This window comes from Apaloderma vittatum, unplaced genomic scaffold (assembly GCF_000703405.1).
Source record: "Apaloderma vittatum isolate BGI_N311 unplaced genomic scaffold, ASM70340v1 scaffold8791, whole genome shotgun sequence".
Taxonomy (NCBI): Eukaryota; Metazoa; Chordata; class Aves; order Trogoniformes; family Trogonidae; genus Apaloderma; species Apaloderma vittatum.
In genome coordinates, this window is record NW_009698458.1 from 3,451 (window position 1) to 14,611 (window position 11,161).

Sequence of the window (11,161 nt, forward strand, 5' to 3'; positions counted from 1 at the left end):
GTAACAACAACCATCTGCTTTTCTGATTGAGAAGGGGCTCTTACGGGCTGACAGAGCCCATAGAGTTGGTCTGTGCTGGCATAGGTGGTGTGTTCAAACTGGAGCAGGCAGTGCCACTGCTCATCTTCCCCATCAGCAGCTCAGCGCACATGTCCAGAACAGGTTGAATCTGTCATACAGCAAAAGTACTTGTTCTGGTTTTGGTGCAAGTCAGTCCTCCATAGACTGATAAAGTTCTGTCCTTCCTGATGTCCTAAACAATAAAATAATGTGGGGTTTTTGGAGGGGTTTGAATTATTGCATAACTTTATCAGGTTTTAGCTGGGATCCCAAATTGCAAGTAGTGTTCACTGTGGAAATACTGACAAAAGTATTGTTTTTAACTTAATCTCTTTATATTGTGGTAAGAGGTGGAACATGGAAAAAAGTCAAAATTTTACCCTCAGTGAAGAAAACGATACCCTGGCAGAGTTGTCTCCCTCTCTTTCACAGCATCCTCCACCTCATGCTAGTTGTCATACGCTCAGATTGAGCAAGTTGACTTGCAGCTCTTGAAATCTCCTCCCTTGTGATCCCAGGGGGCTTTTCGGGTGCTGTCAGCTGAGCTCTGGCTCAGTGTTGGGGATCAGCACCAAAAAGAGGGAGGTTTATCAGACCCTCTTCTTTGTCATTACCTGTAGCCCCAACGTGTGCGCGGTGCAGAAGCTGATCGGCACAAACAGAAAATACTTCACCAACTGCAAGCAATGGTACCAGAGGAAGATCTGTGGGAAATCAACGTAAGTACCTGAGTACTGGCCAGGGCCCCCCCAAAGACCCTGTTGTGAAGGTGGGTGCTGGGTGGGAGAAGCAGACGATGAGAAGGACATGGGATGTCAAAGCCCATGGCGTGAGCTTAACACACACACGTGTTAAAAACTGTTTTAGCTTTTTACTCCCTAAGAAAAACTTGTGTTTTTCTCAAATGGCAAACATGATCCTAAAACACTTAGATGTTAAGAAAGTACCATGTAAATACAAACCCTGATGGTTTATTCTAATAGCAGTTCTATATATACTTACAGAGCTCTCGGTAGTGTAATGAAGTGTGTACCAGATGTTTTCTAGCACTTAGCTGTGAGGTTCAGTGCTGCCTAGCTAAAAAAAAAAAAAGAGAACTAAGAGAAATAAAAGGCAATCCAGAGGTGATGGATATTGGAGAGAATGTAAAATTCATCTACACATGTTTTCTTTGGAAGGGAAAACAGAAATAAGGGGAAAGAGGTATCAATTTTAGCCAACAGTCTCGGATGACTCCACCAGGAAAGTTCATTAGACTTGCAGGCCAATTCCACATTTAAAATTGCAAACAATAATATTCAAGTAGCTGTTGCATAAAGTATCTGTGTAAGCAGCCTCGGGACATTCCTTTGGAAGATGTAGTCAGCAGATAATTAAGGATATGCATGCTTGACTATCTGTCAGGCTGTAGATTGGGAGCAGGGAACCTTTCTCTTTGGTGTAGGCCCAGCTGGGCTTGCAGAAGTATTTGCTGGTCCCCACGTTAGCACACGCCACCACGTTACCCAGTACCAGTGCAAAGGCTGTGGGGAGCAGCGCTATGGGCTTGGTCCGGCCCTGGATCTGCAACGTTGAGAAGAACAAACGGCAGAAAAATCCTCTCGTGTTTCTGATACAGTCCAACACAGATTGTGATTAGACCTGTAGGAATGGCCTGTTCTTTACTGCAGAATAAATTTCTGCTTCTATAGTCAACAGCAGGCTTTGAGGTAAGCTGTGTTGCTTTTATTTTGGTTGCCTTCATTGGTTTGGCTGTGAGGACTGGCCATCAAGAATCATTTCATGTGTCTGGGGTTGGGATGGTGACGGGGGAGACAAAGCAGAAGTGATCCCTGGATATGGATTTTGGCCTTTCATCACGCTACCCCTGAATTTATCCAAAAGAGGAAAATTCTATAGTTTGGGAGGATTATTTTGCAAGATGTACCATATAGTGAGCATGTACAGTGGTTTTCCTTATGTTTCCCTTTTTTTTTTTTTTCTGCAGAATAAAAAAAAAGGATAGGCAATATTGTAAAAACAAACAATGGCCCCCGACCCCTTAATTCTAGAAAACCACCAAATCTGGGAAGTCCTATTTTGCAGGATTAGAGGTCAGGCTCTCATCTTGGCCCAGTAGTGGCTTTTATGATGTAAAGTGGACAAGATTATGGCATGGAAATATGGTATCATCATTGCTTCTTCTGATAACAGAGTAGCTTAGTAGGTCTCCAAAGAAAACATGACTCAGCTGTGGATGTGGGATAGCTTTGCCATTTTAGCCACTGAAAGGCACAGCGATCCAGCCATGGATTTCTTCAGCTCTAAAGCATATGAGAAACTAACCTCACGTAACCCAAGCGTGCAGCTGTATCTGGCAGAGACAAACTCACCCACTTATCTCCAGAAAGAGATGGAACACCTGGCGTCTGGCAGTATTTTCTGATTTCATTTGAGGAGATGGAGTGATTGCTTCTCACCATGTTTTCCCTGCTCTTACCCGAGTGTCATAGGCCAATGATGCATCGCTGAGAGAAAAGCACACAAAGCATTAACCTGCGTGTTAACCTATGAGATAATGTTCCCGTTGTACATGGAATTTGCTCACTATTCTTCACTTTGCATCATCTCCACAATGGGTATTATTGTCTTCTCTCTTCCTAGTAATTTTTTGAGCCTGGGCCCTACTTTGCCTTTTAGCAATGCTTGTGCAGAACAACAGACACGTGCCTTGACTCAGATTTTCCAGAGGACCCTGAGACGGCTCTGATTACAAAAATTTGCTGGTGATGGCTCCCACTGGATGCGGTGTTCCTGGCGTATGGAAGCAATCAGGAGTCATTCGGGCCATAAAGGACTAGATGTATTGTGCTGTGGCAGTCAGATTCTTAAACCACTGTCAGGGGCTGAGTGCTCAGAGCATCAACACCCAAAAGTAGGTGGGCACAGTTAGTGGTGCTCAGCATCAGCCCTTGAAACTGGCCCACTGCATGGGACTGAGCTGGTCCATGACAGATTTTGAGAATACCAGATGCCTTTAAATCCCAGAACGAGTCATGAGTTGGTATGTTTGTCAGTGTAACTGAGTGGATCCAGCCTTTGTTCAGGATCTGTAGTCAGGAGCCCCCTCCTGAAGCTGTTTGCTTGGTCTTCCCATTGGCAGGGTGACCCACTCCTTCAGCCCAGGGGCAATGGTGAAACTGGATAGGCATGGTCATTCCTCTGTTCCTCCTGAAAGGTTTTATCCACCTGTGAGAAGAGCAGTACGGTCATAGGAGATACTTGACCCATCTCACCTGCTTCACATCTGACCTGGCTGTTATCCTCCTTATTTGCTTAAAGGCTCACTGGTGCCACAAGTTAGATGTGTCTTGCAGGTGAAAATACCTGGCTTTAGGCAGATAGTTTTGACTGCTTTGATTTCTTTTCTTTCCCTGTGCTGAGCACTGTTTCGAACAGGTAGTAGGGAGTGAGGTCAGTGAGAGACCAGGTACTGCAGAGAAGTAAAGCTGAGCTCCTGCAGAGCTGGCTCACAGCACAGAAGTTCAAACCTGAGTGAAGAAGGCAGAAAAGCTGCTGGAAGCCTGTAGCAGTAAGTCATAACTTACTGGATGATCTTACTTCTTCTTGGATGATCACATCCTGCACTGGGACACGCAGAGCTCCTGGAGCAGCGAGGAAAGCCAGCTCAAAAGCTGCGCATGTGCCTGGTCTTCAGTCTTATCTCCAGGTGCATCACCAGGTCCAGGCCCACTGTTGTCCTGGGTTGCAGCAGGACCCATCCTGAGTTGCTCCATAGCTCTTACCAGAACTGAGAAGGTCCCGGCTGTAAGGCAGAGGCTGGATGCTGAGGCTCTGCTGGTTTGCTTCTCGAGCAGCATCTTCTGGTCCGTGGGAGTGGAGTGTTTTACCGGGGCTGGATGTGCACGATGGAAATTTCAACTCATGCATCAGAAGAGGGCTCTTACCTCTTTTTTTTTTTCTTTGTTTTTCTTCCCTTTGCTGAAGTATTGGCTCACATAGCTAGAGAGAAATTAGATAGAAGATTTATGGACATTTTTTTATCATCACTGATGAAGTGAGATAAGACAGCTGGCAAGAAGTCTGACACGGCTTTGATTTTAATGAACACTGAAACAAGATTGTTTTGGTAATTAGGTAATTTTCCACTGTTGGTTATTCCAAAGCCAAAGAAATAGTTTATTTAGAGTATATTCCCATCATTGTGCCTGTATTTTTTATATTTTTCTAGCACCCTTATGCACGGGACTCCTTCTTCCAGAATTGGAGTTGCAATTGAACATGTCCCCACACACTTTTTTGTCTTGAGATTGAAAAGACACTTACATAAATCTGGGGATTGAGTATATTTTGAGAAATAACTAGTGGCAGTAAGTTACCCCTTAATATGTTCCTTATTTTTCCTTTTAAATTAACTTTCCTTTTCTTGTCTGATGTACTTTCCTCAGTTCAAGAAAAAAGTGGCTCTCTGGCACTTATTTTACAACAACAAAACATATGGCTTTTATTACAGGAAATTATTACAAATAGATCTTTATTCACTCATATATGCCTAAGCTTATTTTTATTACCTTGAAAAATGCACTTAAAATTTAATTTCAGATCCTAAGAATGCAACAGCAGTGAAACAATCACTACTAAAAGCCAGGGAGCTTGCTTCTGCAGTCAGGCACGGATAGGTGTTTAGAAAATACTGTGTTTCAAAACCAGAGGGTGAAAAACTACAGACTGGGCTCAAAATTACTCAATGAGGAGGTCAGGAAATTGCGTTCAGAGGTGTTCAGATGACAAATGCTCTTTGTAGGAGGGCATTACTTATTTAACTCACACCGCTGGCCCCTGCCGTGTCCCGGGGCAGTGAGTGATCTGTAGCCTCTGAGCAGGCACCAGAACTACGGATGGACTTGGCAACTCCAGAGGATTTTTTGCAGGACCCACCACATTGTGCTGTGGCCCGGAGGTGTTCAGTGTTTTCTCCCATGCGCCGTTTTGCCCCTGGCTATGTAAGAGAAATACCCCTCTGGGCAGAAGACTGTCGCTCCAGCTGGAGGAGGAGATGTCAAACAGCAGCCTTCCTCCCATGTGGGTGTGTAGGGTCCCGTAGCATTGAGATGCAAAGTCCTGCAGCCCTCAGCCATGGCTGTGCTGCTTCTTCCCAAGGGCTGGAGGTGGCCGCAGGACCAGCCCCAAGCAACCCCTACAACAGTGCCCACGTTTCTTTGGGTGGGCTGGTGCTTCCACCAACTCTACCAGCCCTGGGAGGGCAAATGGCTGAAGCTGTTTTTTTACAGTCCTCGTCTCCGCGTGCAAACACTTGGCTCTGTGTTCACCTGGCCCTCTTCAGAAGTTTTTTTGGTGCTCCACCCAAAATACTGGCATGCAAAATGCATACCAGATGATGCTGCTAGGTCACCTTCAGCGGGTGAGTGAGACTGGAGCCTTGAAGGAGACCCTGCAAGGGTGTAGCTGGCCCAATTATCAGCCTCAGCACTTCTTGCCCTTAGCTTCTCTCATGAGGTGGTCCTGGAGATGCCCAGGAACCTGATGAAGAGCAGACAGCAAGGTCCTTCCATCACTTCCCGGCACCCAGCTGCTGGCCCTGCACTGCCGACTGTGTGCATCAGTGTCCTGCCCCTTCGTCACAGCTCGTTAATCTCTGATCGATCTATAAATAAGCCTTTTAAAGCCTACGTCAGCACTCAGGAATTATTTAGGCTGAACTTTGGAATGATTTCTCTTTAATCAGCTCTTCGTCTTTGATTACAGGTCTGAACCAAGGGAACTGTCTAGACTGGATTTAATTTCTAGGGTGAAAAAAAGAAAAATTGGAGGTAGGGGAGGGAAGTGGTGAGGGGAGAAAGTGTGTGTTTCTAATGAACATGAGACAGGGGGCCTGGGGAAAGCGGAGCAGTGGGGTGTTAAGATCTCCGGTAGCCAAAGGAAGAGATTGCTTTAGGCAAGCTCTTTCCCACGTGGAATATATAACGTCTAGACAATCAGTCTGGGTTTGCTTTGTAATTCTCTTAGGAAACCGTGACACAGAATTTATTTGCTTCTGTCACAGAAAGGCAGGTATTTGTTTCACTTACTGGCTCTTAATTACCCTGAAGAATTCCCTCTTAAACCTCAGGCATTTCCACTGTTTGTTAACAGTGTTAAAATGATGACAAACATCCTAAGCTTGAGGATTTTCCTCTCTCTTTGAGTGGGTGTGCTGAGGCCCAGCGATTCAGCATCCTACTTGTCTCGGTTCCAGCTGGGAGCACAGAGGAAATGCTTGTCCTTAGGAGGAACACGTATCCTCTCTCTGCCTTAGCCCATCCATCAGATATCTGTGCTTCTTTCACACTAAGCCTAGGAGCAATAGGTGAAAGAACCCGCTGTGAAAAATAAATAGGAAAATTCAGGATTGATTTTTTTTTTTTTTTGTTCCCCTTTCTCTTCTTTCCCTCTCTCCTGTTAATATCAAAATGTGTTCCCTCCAATGGCCAGCTTTGAGAATCAAATGTCTTATTTCCCTGAAGGAGATAAAAATGTAGTTTGTCTTTTGTTCAAGTCTATATTTCTGCTGAAGACTCTGCTTAGAAACATCACCAAATATGGATGGACACAGAACTAGAGCGAATAGAGAAAAAGCAGTGAGATGCCAACAGTTAATCTGCCGTATCCATCTCTTATTTCAGGGTAATCAGCTATGAGTGCTGTCCTGGATATGAAAAAGTTCCTGGAGAAAAAGGCTGCCCAGCTGGTAAAAATATATTTGACATTTTTTAGACTTCTTAAAATTATACAGCCGCCTAGTAAAGGGAAATGTTAGAAAATTACTCAAAGTGGATTTGATTTTTGCAGTTTCTGCACAATATTGCCATGAGCAAGTTGAAAATGGACTCAGCAGAGCACCAACGGAGTGCTAGATCAGCTCCAAAGCATGCAAAATCTTCCAGACAGCTTAAAACCTTGGATATAATTAAACTTAATCAAGCATGGGAGGGCCATAGGGAACTACTTATTCCAACAAGTAATATAGTTTTATTGGAAATGCAATATAAAGGAATGATAGAGTAGCAGGCAGCTCTGCCAGTCTCAGTCTTATTTTGGCAAGCATGAGGTTAGCAAAATTGCCTTTAGGAGGAAATGCAGTCCAGCCACTGGTGGGGTTGGGAGGGCATTAAGTGGATTTGTTGAAGAAAGACATGTTCTGCTTCTGCTTTCTGAATGCTTCCTTCCACAAAAGTTTGATGCCACCCAATTAACTACATGGGCTGGTGTGGATGGATCAGTGGAGACCGAGACCAGCGGTGAGCCACCAGCTCCCAACACCAAAAGCCCGAGTACAAACAAGGAGTGGGTGAAAGCAATGAGTATCTTTGCTTGCCTCAGTTCACATCCATAAAAATCCAGAGCAACTCCATTTAAACCTGCAGAGAAGCAGTAGGTCCTGCATTACGTTGCTCTAACTGAGGCTGAGCTGTCAGAGTAAGGTTATTTATTATCTAATTAATGAACAGATACGAGTTCCCCGATGTGCTTCGTTTCCCTAAACGTTCTCCCCAGCAGCTCTCCTTTAATTCAGCACTGTACAGGAAGGATGAATGATGTGTCAGGAACATAACCTTCTCTTCTTTCAGCGCTGCCGCTTTCAAATATCTACGAAACCCTGGGAGTTGTTGGGTCTGCCACCACGCAGCTCTACTCCGACCGGTCTAACCTAAGGCCAGAAATCGAAGGACCTGGAAGTTTTACAATTTTTGCCCCGAGTAATGAGGCCTGGGCATCCTTGTCTGCTGTAAGATATAATTCCTCTTCTTTCTCCTTGTCCTCTGGCTTTCCTCTAGTGGAGATCCAGCTCCACAGGGGTCTGAGTCCAGCCCTATCTAGCAGAACAGACACAGTCCTGATGTGGGAAGGACTTTGAATGTCTAAAATGGGAATCAGTGTACTGGTCCCTCAGCTCCAGAGCTTTGTTTCTGAGGGACCCAGCACTAGAGAGATGTGGATGCTCTCCAGCAGGAGATGTTAAAAACCACCTGATTCGGGGGTCTTGCTGTTAGAGATTAAAATAAGACCTGCATCAAGAGACTTCCCACCCATCTTGTTTTTTCTTGTTGACCCTTACTTTACCAGTCTGATTGTTTTAATAATTTGCACAAGGCCAGTCCCAAGTGGAGCCTCTGTAAACCTGCAGCCTTTCTGCATCAGTGTGTTCCTGTGCTCGATTACATACACGTTTCCTTTATTGGTTTTGATTTTTCTCACCCTGTGCCTTGTGAAATTTCCACTCCTGAAATTGTCACTGCTGTCTCCTGCTGGTGCATCCTGGTGCAGCATCTCTGTGAACAGGGGAGAGTCCTGATTGTACAACCCACAGCCAGTTACACCCCACATTTAAGTCACCTGTCCGTGAATATGTAAGAAGAACGACTGGGGCAGGGAGGGGACATCTTTTTGGCTAACCCTCCTACCAAGCCTTTACCCCAAAACTGCACCAGCAGAGTCCCTTGCCGGGATGATGCTCTGGGGGATTGCCTCCTAGTGTATTTGTCCTTGGCCCCGAGTGGTGCCTTTTTGTTGCCTTACTGCTTGTTTTGATGCACTGATCCCATGTTTGCTGGCAGCATCCCTTCATCTGCCAAGGACAGGGTTGCCAGACCTGCTGGCTGCTGTTGTGGGGTGAAAGATACGGATTTACAAAAGTTAGAACTCTAAATTTGCACAGATGGCTTAAGGCTGAATTCATCACTTAATACACATTCTCACACACACCCCTTGGAAGCAGCCTGGATGCAGCCAGACCTCCTGGCTCTCTCTGACAACTCGTTTAATTTCACTCAGCACTAAGAAATGAATTTTTCTGATTTTTCAGGAAACTCTGGATTCCTTAGTGAGTAACGTTAACATTGAGCTGCTCAATGCCCTTCGCTACCACATGGTGAACAAACGGGTCCTCACAGATGATCTCAAACATGGGACAACGCTTAACTCAATGTACCAGGACCTGCCTATCCAGATTCACCACTATCCCAATGGGGTAAGACATCTGTATTAAACCTACCCACGCCAGGCTTGCTTTTCTGCTGCCTTGCTCCTTCTACACTGTCCTCGGACGTCCAGGACTCTGTAATGCTTAGGCTGACAACTATTGATTTAGTATAGATATTCAGGAGCTTGAAAAGAGTATGTAGAAGCAGATAGTTTCATCAATGCTGTTGCACGGAGGCTGTCCACATTGCTGTATAACATTATGTTTGCGTTAAGTAATGGTTTTTGCATATTTTCTTAGTCTTGGTGATTCAGGCTAGACAAAAACACTGATTTTTTTTCAAATCTCTTTAAACATGAAATGTTTTAAAGAGTCTTGATAGAGCATTCTCATTCTTGGCACAGTTTTTTTTTTTTAGGAAATCACATTTCTGCTCCTGCAGATTCAATACTGTAGCGCTTGCTGTTTTTGAAATAGAAAACCAGCAGAAGCCGCTTCACATTCTTGTTTTAGTGAACATAACACACCGTGGCTCTTTACCTCTGCAGATTGTGACAGTGAACTGTGCCAGGCTGTTGAAAGCAGACCACCACGCCACCAACGGCGTCGTTCACGTCATCGACAAAGTCATTGCCACCACCACCAACAGCATTCAGCAAATCATAGAGACAGAGGACAGCCTGGAAACCCTTCGGGTGAGTCCACCCCATGTGAGCTCTGGGGCTCCTTAAAAATGTGCCATCATCACACTCGCAGTGATTTGTCACGAAGAGCTTGCCAGTGTCGTGGTCCTTGTGACTCTAAAGCTGTGGATGAAGTCCTTGTACCAAGATAGCTTATTTCATGTGGTGTTAGCACAAGTAGTGTTTCGTGAGAATAATTGTCCCCCTGCCATTGCTGTCAGTAAAGAGCTGTAGCATGAGTGTGTCTCCTCACTCTTCTATGGGAGTCCTAGCCTTAGGAGATACAAACTGTTCAGATTTGATGAGTGCCAATTTATTTGCCTTGGTATTTGCCAAGTTAAGGAATAACTTAAAAATCTCAGGGGTCTTGCATTTAGCCAGCTATGGGTTCTGATCTGAATTATTCCCTGGAAATACTGTGGCCCTTTCTAGGCATATCAGGATGTTTGAACTAGCTCTCAGTCTTGCAAAAAAAAAAAAGGGCTCTTGTACTCAAATTTCTGGAACACAAGAGAACCATGGGGCCGGGTCAAATTTATGAAGGGACCAAAGTGCTGAAAGAAGCCATTCAGGACTTCTTGTAAGTCCTCCGAAATTATAAAAACCTCAATAAATCTGGCCCTTAGTATGCCCCTGGATAAAGTTGCTAACTGATAAATGACTGAGCGTATTTTGCCCTCTCTCCTCATTTCTCTGAAGGCTGCTGTGGCTGCTTCTGACCTCAACAGCTTGCTTGAAAGTGAAGGCCAGTACACGCTCTTGGCTCCAACCAACGAAGCCTTTGAGAAGATCCCACGAGAAACATTGAACAGGATCCTAGGGGACCCAGAAGCCCTGAGGGGTAAGGGCTTGTTTACTGAGCCCATTAAGAGATGGAAGAGTATTTTTCAGTTCTTCTAAATTCCTTCTCAAGGACATCTGAACAAGTCCTTGATACACAGCTGCAGTAAACAGATGTGACAGACTCTAGCTTTTTTAACTAGACAGCCCAGACTTCTTCGGATGTAGATACGGGCAATGTGGAGACATGGAAGAGAGAGTGGTATCCAGATGTGGAGGAGGGAGCTGAAGCAGTCCCTTTCCTGAGTTTTCTTTTAGCACTTTTGTATGTGATGGTGATTTTTATCGGTCTAGCAAGATGCAAGAAAACTAGTGTCTAGTCAATGTACCTTCCCTCGACAAACAAATCAAATAACCACATGAAACCTTTTGAAGTTGACAAAGGTGTATGAAAATTACTCTTTTTAGGCACTTCATTTCACAGGCTACTGAATTAAAATAAACACAATTCAAAGTGGCTGCGCATCTTTTGGAGCAGAGCCCCATACAATACAGTACAGGGGGCTCTTGCCATTGAACAGGAACCCTAAAAAGCTGCCATAATTTCAGAGCTGATTTTTGCAGCTCACTAAGACACTTGCCTCTTTTGCAGACCTGC

General features: G+C 44.8%; 1 protein-coding gene across 1 annotated transcript in view; it reads left to right on the forward strand.

Moving 5' to 3' along the window:
* Window positions 1-680: 680 nt before the first annotated feature.
* The window catches only part of TGFBI (transforming growth factor, beta-induced, 68kDa), a gene marked incomplete at its 5' end in the record, with an annotated part of 16,310 nt that continues 5,829 nt past the window's right edge, over window positions 681-11,161 (forward strand). Inside the window, 6 exons of the mRNA XM_009878017.1 lie at window positions 681-779; window positions 6,744-6,808; window positions 7,689-7,846; window positions 8,924-9,088; window positions 9,589-9,735; window positions 10,423-10,585. Coding sequence (XP_009876319.1) covers window positions 681-779; window positions 6,744-6,808; window positions 7,689-7,846; window positions 8,924-9,088; window positions 9,589-9,735; window positions 10,423-10,585 — 797 coding nt within the window. The remainder of the gene's footprint in view (window positions 780-6,743; window positions 6,809-7,688; window positions 7,847-8,923; window positions 9,089-9,588; window positions 9,736-10,422; window positions 10,586-11,161) is intronic.